The 16,701-nt window shown below is 35.5% G+C and overlaps 1 protein-coding gene across 7 annotated transcripts in view; it reads left to right on the top strand.

The window, feature by feature from the left end:
- Nucleotides 1-16,701, top strand: part of Zranb3 (zinc finger RANBP2-type containing 3) — a 224,187-nt gene that overhangs the window by 192,766 nt on the left and 14,720 nt on the right. For 6 of the 7 annotated variants that reach the window (XM_048812202.1, XM_048812199.1, XM_048812200.1 and 3 more), the window contains 5 exons: nt 1,774-2,167; nt 6,585-6,782; nt 10,303-10,394; nt 14,188-14,289; nt 15,616-15,758. In XM_048812202.1, the coding sequence (XP_048668159.1) occupies nt 1,774-2,167; nt 6,585-6,782; nt 10,303-10,394; nt 14,188-14,289; nt 15,616-15,758 (929 nt within the window). The remainder of the gene's footprint in view (nt 1-1,773; nt 2,168-6,584; nt 6,783-10,302; nt 10,395-14,187; nt 14,290-15,615; nt 15,759-16,701) is intronic. The other variant, XM_048812201.1, reaches the window with a different exon arrangement.

The raw sequence follows: 16,701 nt of genomic DNA, 5'->3' as shown, positions 1-16,701 counted from the left end.
CATTTCCTTTCTCTCTAGCTCTTGGTAACCATTAATCTTTCTGTCTCTATGAATTTGCCAAATCTCTGTTATGCATTACTACTAAGAAGTACAGATAAAATTCATTATGTAAAATATCTCTTTATAGTTACTTGGTTATTTGCTATTATTACCTATAGTTTCTTTTTTATCTATTACTCCATAACCAATTTCTCCGCAACTTAGTGTCTTTGAAAAAAATCATATATTATTTCTCAGGTTATCTATGAATGCACATTCAACCAGAGTACAACAGGGATGATAGATCTACTCCATGATAACTGTGGCCTTTACTAGAAGATTTTGAAACTTGAGACTAGAATATCTGAAAGCTTGTTTACTCATATGTTTGGCAATTGATGCTGGCTGCTACCTGTGGGCCTTTCTGGGTTATCCACTGGAATATCAGCACATGGTTTTCCCATGTGGCCTGAGCTTCCCCATAACATGGTGACAGGTTCCAAAGGCAAGCATTCCAAGAGAGAAAGGGAAAGTGAGAGAGTGGGCCAGCATGGAGGTGGAGGTCATATTACCCTCAGTGACCTGGCCTAAGAAGTCACACAGTGTCACTTTAACTGTATTCTAAGGGATGTGACAGTTACAGAGGTCTACACAGGTTCTGGGAAGAAGACCATAGACTTTGCCTCTCAGTGGAGCCACATTAGTGGAGCATGTGAGATGGGATAAGAATTTATGTGGTCATCTTTGGAAATACAGTCTGCCACAATGTGTGTCCAGCATAGTTCCCAATTCAGTCCATAGCAGGACTTCTCTAAAATTAACACATTACCTCAACAACTAACTAATTGATCATGGAGATACTTATACTTTCTCTCAGTAGGAAGTTGAGATTTATGCATTAAAAAGAAGATGAAAATATAGATAATGCTGCAAGGGTTCTTAGACAAAATAAGTATATTTCTTAGAAATAAGCTAATTATTAAATATATTTCTTAGAAACAAGATAGTTATTTAAATGTGTCTATTAAAGAAACAGTTAATAGTTTTACTGCTATTTTCAAATGTTTTCTGGTCAGGGTAACATTTTACTTTAAGTAGCATTGTTTATGAATACTATGTCTATAGTTTGGGCATGAAAGTACTTTTCTAGGTTCTTTTTTTATGGGGCAGGTTACTGGGTATTGAACCCCAAGCACTTTGCCATTGAGCTACATCCCCAGCATTTTCATTTTTTTGTTTTCAGACAGGGTCTCAATAAGTTGCTTGCTAAGTAGCTGCAAGTGGCCTTGAATTTGTGATCTTCTTGCCTCAGCTTCCTGGGTCATGGGAATTACAGGCTAGGGTTACTGCCCACCTTAGGTTCTTGATTTATTTGAAGTGTTTAAGTAAATGATTGCTTTCTTTCTCTGACATACATCTGGCTAAGATAGTTTATGAAGTATATTTTTCATTGCATAGCTTATCTAACCATGTTACCTAACTAACCTTTCTAAAATTTTAGTTGCCTCATCTAAAATATGGGAATATTAATAGTAGCTACCTCACAAAACTGACATGAGGACTAAATGAGTTAATATATGTAAAGTGTGTGACACATAGTAAGTGCTAAGAAAAAGATAAGAAGTACATGAATGTCATAATGGTGTTATATAAGAAAAATCATAGTATAATTTAATTCATTTCCAAAAAGGTTTTCACAGGATAATAGAATATGGTTAAGCTCTTTCATTTAGGAGAAATAATTGTTTTTTTTAATGATTGCTTCTTAATTTAATATCTGTTTGATTTTCCTAGTTTGAAAAAGAAAAACAGCATGATATTCAATCATTCTTTTTACCAAAACCTAAAAAGAGACAGTTGGAGACCTCCTGTGATGAATCAAGGCTATTTCAGGAGAAAAATACCATAGTGGCATCGAGGGATATCATTGATTCTGAACATAATTTTGAACCTGAAACTAAAAGATTGAAATCAGTCACCACCCATGACTGCAACAGCCTACCAGAGGAGAAACCATCCAGGCCTGGACAAACCAAAGCCAAACTCATGGAATATGTCCATAAGGCCAAGTCCCCGACAACCACCCCATCCCCTCCTGGAAAGGATTGGCAGTGTGGTTTCTGCACCTATATCAATAATTCACTATTATCTTATTGTGAAATGTGTGAGAATCCTAAAGGCAGTGCTGGTGAGTATGTTGGAAGGTGACTGTAGAGGTGGGGGCTGGAGATAACCTGTGTTCTTAGAAACTCCTGTGTACAAAGGTTAGTGTGACTCAGCACTGACTTTAGCTTTTAAAATGGATTAAGAACTTCACATAGTGAAGACTGTGAATCTTTCATAGAATGTGAAAAACTCCTAGTTTTATCAAGAATTCCCAAGCATCTATGATATGACATTAATTTGGCACAAATGGACATTTCTGATTAATGTCAGCAGGATGTGAATTCAGTGGGCAGAAATAGAAGCTCTGTTGCTATGGTAGCAAATATGCCTTATAGTTATAGACCTTCTGCTTTCTTTCCTCTTTAGATACATTTGTTTTTAAAGAAATTATAGATTATTTTTATGTTTAAGTAGCAAAATAATTCAGTTCTTTACCTACTTAGTATACATTGGGCCATTTTGTTGCTTGACAGATAATTAAAAACTCCTCCATAGAGCTTTTTTTTTAATATACATATATATAGCTGTAGATGGACGCAACACAATGCCTTTATTTTTATGTAGTGCTGAGAATCGAACCCAGGTCCCGCCCATGCTAGGCGAGCGCTCTACCACTGAGCCACAATCCCAGCCCAGCTTTTTTTTTTTTAAATATATTTTTAGTTGTAGATGGACACAGTATATTTATTTATTTATTTTTATGTGATGCTGAAGATCGAACCCAGTGCCTCCATAGAGCTTTAAAGATTGTATTTGATATATGTTTTATGAGTTTATTCTTTGGTAAAACATGTTTTTTTTTTCTTTTTAGTACAGAGGGTTCAACCCAGGGTGCTTTACCACTAAGCTATATCCCAGCTCTTTTTATTTTTTATTTTGAGATAGAGTCTCATTAAGTTAACGAGGGCCTCACAACATTGTTGAGGCTGGCCTTGGACTTGGGATCCTCCTGCCTCAGCCTCTGAAGTTGCAGGGATTGTAAAACATATTATTTTAAAGTTAGAAATTATAAACATACCTCAAGTATGTTTTCATAGCATGATATGTCATTTCCTGATGTTTAGTTTCTAATATGGTTATCAGTGCCCCTGATTATCATAAGAAAAAGATCATTAGTATTCTTTTTGTTTCCAATTTTAGAGAGCATTTTTATCCCAGTGAAAAATGCCAAGTTGAGCTAGGCATGGTGGTCCACACCTGTAAACACAGTGGCTTGGGAGGTTGAGTCGGAAGGACCACAAATTCAAAACCAGCCTCAGCAGTTTAGCAAGGCCCTAGCAGTTTAGCAAGACATTGTCTCAAAATAAAAAATAAAAGGGCTGAGGATGTGGCTCAGTGGTTAAGCACCCCTGGGTTCCCACCCCCAAAAAAACCAAGTTAACATTTTTTGGAAACTAGAAATGCTCATTTTATTTATCAGTGGTAATAATTATTCACATCTAATTTTTCATTATATGATAATTCTTTGGAATATTATCATTAACAAAGATTCAATTAAGATATAGACTCTGATATTATAGTACTTTTCTTCCTAGCCAGGCACAGTGACACATGCCTGTAATCTCAAGTGACCCAGGAGGAAGAGGCAGGAGGATTGCAAGTTTGAGACCAGCCTCCACCACTTAGGGAGACTCTATCTCAAAAAAAATAAAAAAGAGCTGGGGATGTAGCTTCGTGATAGAACACCACTCAGTTTAATCCCCCATACCACCAGAGAAAAAAAGAAAAGCATTTTTTTCTTTCCTGTCTTGTTCTCCTCTCTTAGTTTTGATGTAATCAGTGGCTAAGCCTTTCCTCTTTTACTTATGGGTGTTCCTACCAAAATTGACAAGTCTGCCATCTGGATGGTTATATTTGTTATGTGGGCACCTGTCCTCTGTGAACTAAATTGGAACTACAAGCTTATTCCATATAATATCCCTGTCATAATTAGCATGACTCCATGCAATTTGCAACTGGTATAGGCAATAAAAATAAAGTATATTATGACTATAAAATAATGTCAGTTCACATTAAGTATATAAGTTAATTGATTTTGCAAGAAAAATCATAGTTTAATATAGTTCTGATTTTTCCTTTGTGATACCAAGAACAACAATGAAATTCCTAGACCTAAAACTTAATAAGCAACTTCAAGAAAACTTCCTTTGTGAAGATAAACTACCTTTTGTGCTATTTTTTGTTTTGATTTGGTTTTGGTTTGGTTTGGTTTTTTACTAGGGATTGAACCCAGGGGTCACTTTACCACTAAGCCATATCCCTAACCCTTTGTATTTTTTTATTTTGAGACAGAATTTCACTAAATTGCTGAAGGTCTCACTAAATTGCTGAGACTAGTCTCAAACTTGCAATTCTCCTACCTTAGCCTCCTGAGTCACTGGGAATACAGTTGTACACCACCATGCCTGACTGAACTATCTGTTGTGAATATGAAAGTCTTTTAGAAAGAAATAAGTATTCTAAGTAACAGTGGTATTATCATAACTTAAAATTGTAATTATTCAAATTACATTACTATAATTTGGCATAATTATTTCCAACCTTGATTTTGATGGGCTCCAAAAGTATTAAAAAGGAGAATCAATTCTAATACATCTAACTTTTTAAAAAATGTGTGTATAATACTGAGGGTTGATCCCTGGGCCTCCTGCATGCTAGGCCAGCTCTTCACCTCTGAACTATTTCTCAAATCTTTCATTAATTTTTAAAATAGTGCCTTCCATCTAACTCTTTGAGGACATGGTGGAATTCAAGAAATTATAGGAGTAATATTAGAATATTACAATCTGTAATGGTTCCTAATACAGTCTCTACTGCATTAAAGAATATGTGGTATAGTAAACATTGATTGCCAATATTTATCAATATGCTCTTTTCTTTTGTTCTTAACATCTGTAGTTTATAATTAATAATTTACAGTTCACATCATCCAAATTTATATCTCCTACTTGAATTTCAGACTGATATATCCAGTGGCTTATGTAACATCTTCTGTTACAAATCTGGCTGGGCACAATTCAGGAGCCACTTGTCAAAGGAAACAAACTTTATTTTTAGAACACACACAGGGCACCACACAGCTCTTCAGGAAAACCCTCAGAGCTCAACTACCACCACCGGCTTCCCACAAGCCTCTCAACCTCCCCCCTCCTCCTGCTCTTGAGGCCAATTGGCTGGGTCGCGTGGGCGGAGCCAAAAAAAGTCCCCCCGTGGTCTGAAAGGGCGGGGAAACAGCCCAATGAGCATCACTGCAGAGGAGCCAATCAGTTGGCAGCTAGAAGTTTGCTGGGCCGCTGTGAGCCAATCATCAGCTGGCAGCTGGAAGTTTGCTGGCAACTGGAAGTTTGCTGGGGTCCCTTCGGCTGTGGCTCTCAACACACCTGCTTGTCTAATGGAAATCTCAAGCTTAACATGTCCAGAATAGAACTCCTGGCTAATCACCACTGTCACATCAAATACAAAATTTTCTCCCCATTCTTCTCTATATGCTAAAAACCTATGTAGATTGAGCTTCCCATAATTGATCCATTAAGTAACCTCTAAAATAAATCTTGATTCCAACTACATTCTCTTTATTGTCACCATTCTACCCAAAACCCACCATCATCTTTGTCCCAAACCGCAGGAATCTCCCTTCTAGTCACCCCCTTGGGATCCTTTTATATAAAGCAACCACAGTGTCCTTTAAATAACGCATTATTATTCCTCTGCCTAGAACTATCGGTATTAGATACATTTAGTATCTAATCCAAAAATGCAATCCCTGAGCTAGGCTTCTAGGTTCATAAACAGCTCTCAGATCCAGTGGAATTCCTCTGAGAACTTGACCCTGACAACTTTTGCTCTATGTAATTTTTTAATATTTCTCTTTAATGTTTTTTTTTTAATTCCAACATTTTTTTACTGCCTTCCCCAATCTCCAGTTCCTGTACTCACAAAGACTCAGTTTGGTTCTCTTTATGTGAAGATCCACTATTTATTTGCTTACATTATTGTCTGTATGGCCTATGTAACATCTTCACCTACTTGTCTAATGGAAATCTCAAACTTAACATGTCCAGAATAGAACTCCTGGCTAATCACCACTGTCATATCAAATACCCAAATTTTCTCCCCAGTCTTCTCTAAATGCTAAAAACCTATGTAGATTGAGCTACCAATAAATTGCTACATGTGCTGCCTTACCAAGCCTGTTGCTCTGCCTCAACCAAACCTAGCCCGTTCACACTGGAAGTGTGTTGTTTTGATTTTGGATTTATCTTTCTTATTCCTTATTGTCTTTCTAGCCTAGTTCTGGGAAAATAGTAGGCTGCTGGTAAACATTTTGAAAGAATGAACAAACACTAACTAATTTTTCTTTTTTTTTTAAGACCTAGCTATAATGTTTTTAACTATGCTTTTAAGTATAACTTATTTTATCTTAATAATTCTTCAAATAGACAGCCTCAACCATTTCCAGGACAAAAACAAAAATGAAGAAGATGATTCTCAAATAGACATCTCCAAAAAAGTACAAGCTAGCTTAGACTGTGACAAACAAGTCATTGCACAGTATGAACCTAACCAGTTGGCTAATAGCAAAGAAGAAATGTCAGAAGTTGAGAGGGAAGACAGGCTCACGGCCCAATCAGGTAATGGTAAGTCCTGTTTCTATTTACAGTGTTCAAATAATAACCATGTATTTTAACATAGTATCATTTTGGATTTGTGATTGATGCCTTATTCTAGATGCCTTTTATTCCCTTTTATATTAAAAATGCCAACTATTCATAACCATATTCTTAAACACCAGATGATTGGAAGATCAGAGTGTGTCTGTTGGCATTCAGATACTACACATGGAGCAAAACCAGTAAATTGCTACATGTGCTGCCACCAAGCCTGTTGCTCTGCCTCAACCAAACCTAGCCCATTCACACTGGAAGTGTGTTGTTTTGATTTTGGGGTGGTGCTTTTGGAAAAATAGTTAAGATTGACAGATAAAGAACTCCTTAATAAATCATTAATTCTTTATATATGGAGGCTTTTAAATGGCTACACTTAATTGGCATTTTTTTTAATTTGAGAAATTGTTTTTAAGGTATGTAATTTTTAAAACTCTATGAATCATAACTACACGTGGAACCAACCATCTAGTGTTTCAGATGTATTTATTTGTTGCTTGATTCCATTCATTATTTATAACTGTGATAGTTAGCAAATACCAGCCTGTAGTCATACATCACTATCTTTTATGCACCAGCTGGCAAAAATCCGTGGGCACTTTTGGGTTGTTTTTCTTGTTACTCATTTAGGGACCACAGTAACCTAAAGATTGATATTCCTATTAAAACCAGCTCAAAATTGTTGGGATGAGTCTGCTGAAATTTTTATTGTTTGTGGTTGTTAAACACTGATATAATTTAGAATCAGATTCATAGCTTTAAAATGAAATGTTCATTAAGGAATTTCTGAGCTCAAATCATCCTCTTTTCTTCCTTTGCTCCTTCAGTTCATTCAATTCCTCAAGGGTTTCCCAAGAATATATTGAAGTGAATCCTGCTTAGGTCTAATTTTAGCAGCCTTTAAATAGACAGTATAGACTCAGATGGCATATACTCTTATGTCCAGGTTCCTTGTTTCTGCTGCAAATAAAACCTTAAGTGCTGATGAAGCTCTGGATGTAGGATATAGTCCACTCTATAGTGGACTATAGAGTAGCATCATCACCTGGCAGTTGTCAACTGGGCCAAGAGTCTTCATCTATGACAGGGAAACATTGGCTTGTTAGCTATAAATTGGTCTCTTGATGGAGACATGTTTTAGCTTATACTGACAGTACTTAAAAAAAAAAATCACCAGACTTAGAAATTCATTTCAGACAGTGAAATATACATCGGCCTTATCCATTCTAGACAATGCCAGCATTTTCCCCTTTGCCTAGCCCTGTTTTGTTTGGTTTGGTTTTTGACTTTTCAGATCACTGGGATGATAATTCCACATAAGTCATAGGCTTCACATCTTCCCACTAATGTGGATTAGAAATAAAAAAGAAGACAAAAAAAGGCACACTAAGTTAAAATGCTTATTTTTCTGATATTTGCTATTTTAGAACCAGAGTAATGTGTAGTACTCTGGAACAATAGTTTTGTTCTAACTGGAATTCCTGAGGTCTGGAAGAATGGATTTATCTTCAAAAGATACATCATCTGTATTTTTGAACCATAAAATTACCTTTCATAAGAACACTGAAAAGAGAAATATATTCCTGTAATGTAGTTGTCAGCTACCAAGAATGAATATCAACTGATTTGGGGTTCTTATAATTCTTCTTCTCAAAGAATGACTTCTGATCCTTGAGCATAGTTTATCAAAGTTGAAGACACATTAATTATTAAGACACATTACTTATTTTATGGACCATTAAGAACGAGAAAAACTCTGCCAATTAAACTATGACAAAATATGTTTATGATAGCCTAGACCTGGCCATACCATCATCTGTTCATTTTGACATTTTTGTTCATTTGTTTACTTTGAGGACTTGGCATTATCTCATGTCTCCAGTTGCTTTGCTTGGCATTGTAAGAGGCAAACCTTTTGCACATCTCAGTAACCACATGTAAGACAGCTTCTTCTATTTGAAGACATCTCTTTTTCTTAGATCCCATGAAGCATTCAGTCACTCTTTTGCAAGAAAGTAAGAAATTGAGGTTATTTCCCTAGCGATACATATTTGCTTTTTAAATATCAAACCTACATTCTCCTGCTCTATATTCAAATTTTTTGAACTATGCTGACTTTTCATTTTGATACCAAATCATACTGAAATTTTTTGAAGACATCTTGAAGTTAATTAAAATCAATATACATAGTAATAACAATGCATGCACCTCATGTGCAGTTTTGAAGTGACAATAGTATTATAGTTCTAACTAAGCTCATACATACTCAGGCAATGATACCAACTTCACAACTGCCACCTGGCCAGCAATGATTGTGAGAAGCAGATATTATTATTATAGACTCATAAGACACATCAATTTCAGAGTTATTAAAGTACATTTTTAAATTTATGAAGTAAAGGAATAAACCATAAATTTGTGAAATGGCCAATGCCATGACATTACCAAGTGGAATGGCAGACAAATCATACACTTCCAGATCTGGAAAGTAATTAAAAGAGTTACTAAGGAAATGTGGCTGAGTTAAGAGTACCAGCTCTAGAGTGAGATTACTGAGTTTACATCTTCTTACTAGTGATGTAACCTTGGGCAAGTTAATGTGCCTTGGCTTCTTCCTATTTAAAATGCACTATTGCCAGGTGTGGTGGTGCACACCTGTAATCCCAGCAACTCGGGAAGTTGAGGCAAGAGGACCACAAGTTCACGGCAAGCCTGGGCAACTTAACAAGACCCTGTCTCAAAATGAAAAGCAAGAAGGGTTGGGGATGTAGCTCAGTGGTAGAGTATTCTTGGGTTCAATCCCCAGTACCACCAAAACACACATACACACATACACACAGCCTACAATGCACTATTTATTTGTGAGAGATATACTGAGGACAGTACTTAGAACAGTGCCTGGTACATTGTATGTTCTTGATAAGTATTAACTATAATTATTATTTAGACTTGATCTGATAATCTTCTCTCCTGCAGAATATTGGACAGTGGGACTGAGGAAAGATTAAATAATTATCAGAAAATACACTTTTATAACTCATCACCAGGCCATAGGAAATCAGGTATTTAGCTGGCCTCCAATATAGTGTATTGCTACCAGTAATCAAAGTGGTGCCCATTCAGTCTCAACTTCAATATACACTAGCAAAAGGGATAGATTTAAAATTCCTTCAAGACTGGTAACAACTCCTGTGGCAAGAAAATGTCCCTTATGCCTAACTTTTATCTTTTCAGCTAATTCTGAGTCTGCTTCTTGTTGAGTCATTAGCAAAAATGAAAAGCAAACAGTTACCACAGATGCTGATGTTTGGATGACTTACCTTGGGAGTTTTACTTCAAGCCTGCAAACATGTTCTTTGTAAAATATGTTGATATTTTTAATATAGGCTATTTCATCATTCTACCCTGTAAAAGTTTTTTTTTTTTTTTTTTTAAAGCTATTTTAGGTAGAGGGCAGACAAGCCTTAAGATTTTCTTTCATTGTCTTTATTAGAGCAGTTGAAGAGTTCAGACATTCTGCCAGTATATGATACCTTAATGTTTTGTGCAAGTAAGAATACTGACCGGATTCACCTCTATACTAAGGTAAGCATCATGCAGAATCTGTAGCTTGAAACATAAAAATGGCTTCCTTTTTTAATTTTTTTATCCTTAAAGAAAAATTCCTGTGTTAAATCTAAAGACAAATCAAAGGCAAAATCAGTCACTAAGAGCATTTACTTCGGGATAAGGCTGTCTCAGTTCAAATCTTTTACTGTCATTTTGGACACTTAACTGCTCTGTGCTTCAATTTCCTCATCTATAAACTGTGGAGGGGATTTGTTTCAAGGATAAAATGAGCTAAGTCCTATCAAAAACCTAGCCCATTGTCCAATCCTCATGAACTCTGAATAAGTTTATTCCTGCACAGATCATTTGAAGCAGCCAAAGCAACTACTTCTTTACAGAAGCCTAACTCACTTCTCCATACAAAATAAAGGTGGAAACTTTTGTATATGATTGTTCAGATTCCTGCCATAGCCTATATTAGTGGCACTCAAATGTTTTGGTTTCAGACTCCTTTGTACTCCTTAAATTTGTTGAGGGACTCCAAAGAGCTTTTGTTTGCATTGATATTTACTGTATTCAAAATAAAAATGAAAATCAAATTCCTTGCATGTATGATTTTGTCAAAATGAACCCAACTACTACGTGTAATTATAATGCTCTAATTAGAAAAGAAAGGGGAGGCAGCCTTAGCTCTAACACTGTAGTGGATCCCAAAGGTGAAGCAGCTGGAAGCTGGCAGGTAACTGCATTCTGGAAGTTGAATGGAGATTCTTTTATTTATTTATTTTGGTACTTGGCATTGAACCCATGGTGCTTTACTACTGAACTCTATCCCCCATCCTTTTTATTTCTCATTTTGCAATAGGGTCTTCCTAATTGCCTCCAAAAAAAAAATTGAAATGAAGATGCTTAAAAATATTCATTTATTAATCCATTTAAAAGTAATGATAGTAAACCCAGAAAAACTTAAACTGAAAGTTTGGTTAGCACCAACATAAGTTATCATTTAAAAAGCTTTCTTTCAACAGAATGGACCATGGCTTTAAAAAGTTACGAGTATTATTACTTTTTTAAATATTTTTATATATTTATATAAGTAACATGTTTTATGAAAAATAATTTATATTTTCCAAAACAGAAAAATATTGAGAAAAGAGGTACTTTTTTCATTGTTGGCAGTTCTCTCTAAAGTCTCAATAAAAAATAATGGTATTCTTATATCTGCCTCTGCATTTGTTTTGTTGTGCTATATCTTGGTAGCTGCTGGGAAACTTCACCATCTGATAATGATATAATGAGAGTTTAAAAGGCAAATAATATCTTACTTTTATTACAACTACACTTGTGTCTTTGTGGACCCCTGAGAGGGTCTTGGAGACCATATGGGAATCTTTGTCCATATTTGAGGAAAAATTCACAGAGATTTTAAGTACTTTTATTAGTTCTACAATTTCAAATTTCTAATCCTTGTAAATTAAAATAATATTCATGGGCTGGGGCTGGGGCTCAGCAGTAGCACACTTGCCTGGCATGTATGAGGCACTGGGTTCAATTCTCAGCACCACATATAAATAAATAAAATAAAGATCTGTTGACAACTAAAAAAAAAAAAGTAAATTTTTTATAACTTCTACACCATGTTGCCTATGAAGCAGAAGACAGAATGAATTATAAACTTCTCTAATATAGTATTTTATATTGAGTCATACATGGCCTCCAATAGCATGAATATCACAAACATCTTTATTCCAATAAATAAATAAATTAAATAAAGGTCTATCAACAATTTAAAAATATTTTAAAAAGTAATAATACTCATAAATTTTTTAAGCCATGGTCCATTCTGTTGAAAGAAAGCTTTTTAAATGATAATTTATGTTGGTGTTAACCAAACTTTCAGTTAAAGATTTTCTACTAAACCAAATACAGATAGATAGTCAGATAGATAGACAGGCAGAGACACCAAGAACCAACCTAGGTAGTAGTCAGTGTTCCTCATGTAAGCATGGACCCAGGCCCACCCTGTGGATCATCTAGAAGTGGTGAGCTTGGCAGGGGAGTATCAAGGACTCCTCTGTTCCTTTTCAGACATATTAAAGTTTCTAAGCTATCCTCATCCCTTGTGATCAGGAGCTCTAAGCTGTGCCTCTCAGAACATCATGTGAGAGGAACAGATGTGATTCCCAGAAGATCTTGAAGATAGAGAAGCCAACAGGCAGCCAACCAGTCAGAGCACACCAGGAATTTAGATGCCCTTAAATTTTTTAAACATTTTATTCTATTACAGTGAAAGCTCAGCTTCCTGGACAATCTGATCACTGTTTTTTTCTCTTTGGAGTAGAGACAGGGAGAGTAATTAAAATTCCTGGTAGAGGCTAGACTGTGCCTGCTATCAACCAAACTGCAGTGATAGTTTCACTCTGCCATCCAGCTTGTGTAGCTTGGCCTACTTCACCTTCTTGGTATTTCTGTCAGTAATCTCAAATATATTTTTGTGACTCTTTTAGGTACTTACATGTCCTTAAAATGTATCATTAGGGCTGGGGCTGTAGCTTAGTGGTAGGGCATTTGCCTTGCATATGTAAAACACTGGGTTTGATCCTCAGCATCACATAAAAATAAATAAAGATATTTTTAAAGTTATTAAATTGCTATAATTTTCTGAACATGAGACACTGTGCAAATAAAATGCTAACACGTCTTTTCATAGCTACAGTTGTTTGAAATGAAACCTTTCCTTTTTACCTTAGAAAAAATAAAGTAACATCTACCAGTAGAAATTTGACTTAAAACCCTAGTTCCCTACCTAAGAGTAAAAGACAGATTGGTAACAGATATTTAGCATTCTGTGCCAATTGTGTTCATTTCATTCATAATCCCAAATCTAGGATTTAGAATTGTATACTACATATCTGAATTTAGACTTATATATTAAAATTACCTGTCTAGACTTACAAATTGCAATTATGTATCTAAATTTTTAAGAAGTAAGTACTTATCTTTGTTTTTTCCCAAAGTGATTGTGGGAGCTGTAACATTTCTTTTTGGCTAAGAGATTTAGAATATGACCTCAACTGTTATTGATATAATAGATTTTTGTATAAGACACGATTCTTCCCCTTTAAAAAAGAAATAACTTCTATTTATGTTCAATTGACTATACCCTGTACATGGTTACTTTTTACCCTTAAAATTTCAGCATATTGTGCAACTGATTATTGGACTCTGAATTCAGGTCCACTTATTCTCTGGGTAGTGCCGTTGACTCAGTCCTCATGGACCAACATTGCAACATTGCTTTAGGGAAGCAAATGTTTTAATAATTTCTCTAGAATTTCTCTGTCTAGTTTCTCATTCCTGTAACAATAGATAGATATATCAACCCATCTAGGGAAAGCTTTTTAGATTATTTCTTAGTACCCTTCTTTAATATGAGACATATTTTCCAATGATTGTAAATAAGTTTATTTGTGAATTAAAAAGTGTTGCACTACTGTTGACTTCAAGGAAGTGATATTGTTCTGAATCAATTGACAATGTACAAATTTCATTGTTTTGATATAATATTTCCAAGATTAGACAAAAGAGAAGAGTAAGACAGGGCAGTAAGCACAGCATCCCTAGCTGAAGGCAGCAGGCCTGGGCTAGGTGTGGGCAGTGTGGACACACATTCTCACCTTCCCATCCTTCTAAGGAGCCATGTGGAGTAGACTCTTGAATGTGCCACCAAGTAATCTTTTAGGAGTTTGGACATACTACACCATAATTAATTATTTTCTAGCATCTATGATAAAAATGGATTAATAATGTCTTCCTAATCTATAATTAGGATGGAAAACAGATGAACTGTAATTTCATTCCTTTGGATATAAAGTTAGACCTTTGGGAAGACTTACCAGCAAGTTTTCAACTGAAACAGAATCGCTCACTGGTAAGAACAGTTTTAAATAAAATAGTTATATTAGTTTTAAATGCAAAATTTTTTAGGAATTTTAGCAATCATTTTGAGTTTAGTAAAATAGTGCTTCATGGCCTATTGCAGAATCAAATTGCTGGTTGCATTTTTTATCAATCCAGGCAGTGTCTATTAATTGCCCTGTGCTAAGAATAAATGTGAAATCTGTTTCCTTGGCGAGCGATCACACCTAGAGCTGCTGTTTCTGTAGATAGAATCATCCTCGCATCATTTAATTTCTCATTCACAGGATTAACAACTGTGTTATTTGTATCTGTCAGAATCACATTTTATCTTTTAAAGTTAAGTTCTAACAATGACAAATTTTGAGAGCAGGAATAATCACACATTGGACAACTCTTTTTTTAATATTTTTTAGTTGTAGATGAACATGATACTTTTGTTTTATTTTTTTTTTATGTGGTGCTGAGGATCAAACCCAGTGCCTCACATGTGCTAGGCAAGTGCTCTACCACTGAGCCACAACCCCAGCCCCCACATGGGGCAACTCTTGATTCATTGTCAGAAGCACCAGCATGCAGCTCCAAGCCAGGTAACTGCCAGGGAGGTCTTATGCTTGTTTGTGACTGATTTGCCTTCACTGCTAATGGTCATCATGTTGTAAGACTGACCCAGCATGCAATCTGCCTTTATTACTATTTTTTAAACAGGGAAATTGTGATTTTTTTAAACTCTTTGAATGGAAATGAAGCATTACCCAGTGGTCAGCTACACCTGTTATAAAGGAAAAGGAAGCAACAAGCTATTTTCTTGATAATATATAATCCTGACTCTCAAATTCCCCCTACAAAAAAATAACTAGTTATGTATGATTGACTAATAAGTAAGAGCAATGCTGATAAAAATGTCCCGGATTTTATGACTTTTTTTTTCCCCCATAGCAACTCAATCATCAGATACAAAATGATTCTCGGATGCTATACGATAGCATCTTTTAGATAGAATCATTTTCTTGCCACCACTGTAAGACCTACTGTCCATAAGACCAATTTTGCCTTGGCTGCTGCTAGAGTATATGCTTCTAGATTCTTCTCAGTGAGCACATTATCATTGTTGACTCCTGTGTATGTTAATGACATACACCAGGTGTGCTAATCATAGATAGTTTACAATAAAGGTATGAAAACTGTATTAAACCAACCCTTAAATTGTGGAAGTCAAAAGCCTGTTTCAGGGACATAACAAGACATCAATTTTCTCGTGTTGTTAACAGCCTTATTCTGAAAGGAAGATGACCAGTGAGCTGCTAACTCTTTTAAAATTATTTCATTTTTCTGCCAGATTTTGCGGTTTGTTCGAGAATGGAGTAGTCTAACTTCCATGAAGCAAAGGATAATAAGAAAAAGTGGGCAGTTATTTTGCAGCCCCATCCTTGCTTTGGAAGAGATCACAAAGCAACAAAACAAACTAAATAGTACTAAACGGTATGAGTTCTTTTCCTTTTTTCTTTTGTATTGTATTATTTTTCATAGTTATTTCTATAAGAGGTCTGTGACATCTTATGTAATCACTAATGAAATCTTGATGAGTTAAGAAAAGTCTATACATAAAATCTAGCAACATAATTAGATATTTAATGAATTTGCTAAAATTCACTGGAAAAGATCAGGTTGGGGGCTGGGGTTGTGGCTCAGTGGTAGAGTGCTTGCCTAGTATGCGTGAGGCACTGGGTTCAGCCCTCAGCACTACATAAAAATAAAATAAAGGTATTGTGTTCACTTACAACTAAAAAATATATTTTAAAAAAAAAACATCAGATTGTCCAGATCTAGCCCATCGTGGGTCCCACTCATCAATCGAGAGGCCAGTCACAGGTTAGTGCAACCTGTGACCTGCTAAGCCTATTAACGACAGGAAGACAATCACTCTTAAAACATCAGCATGATCTTGGACCCCATCTCTTTTGCCTTGCACGCATGTGGCATGAATTGCAGGTGCCATGCATTAGGGGAGCTGGTTGTATTTGAAATACCATCACTTTCAAAGTAACGGAAGGTTAACTACCATGATTGGAATTGAAAAAGGTTAGCTGTCACACATTTGTTATCATTTGCTTTTATCATTACAGGACCCTTTCTAATCCTTTGTACATCTACTTTCCTTTCATGACATCACAATAATCTTTATCTCACTCAAATATCTTTTGGTGTGATCTGAAATCCAGATTCTTTATATTCTTTTCTTAGCATGAAGCAAGGATTATCAGGAAAAGTAGTTAGCTGCTCTCTGCACTTTGGAAGAGATTACAGAACAATAAACCAAACAGTAACAATAGCAGAGAAAGCCCTTCATTTCTTGCTGTCTCTATACACCTGTAACATATTCCTATCCTTACATTCCATCACTTTACAGATGAAAAAAAAAATC

The sequence above is a fragment of the Marmota marmota genome, unplaced genomic scaffold (assembly GCF_001458135.2).
Source record: "Marmota marmota marmota unplaced genomic scaffold, marMar, whole genome shotgun sequence".
In the NCBI taxonomy this organism is placed as follows: domain Eukaryota; kingdom Metazoa; phylum Chordata; class Mammalia; order Rodentia; family Sciuridae; genus Marmota; species Marmota marmota.
Note: the sequence above shows the minus strand (reverse complement) of the source record. Positions and strands in the feature narration are given on the sequence as shown.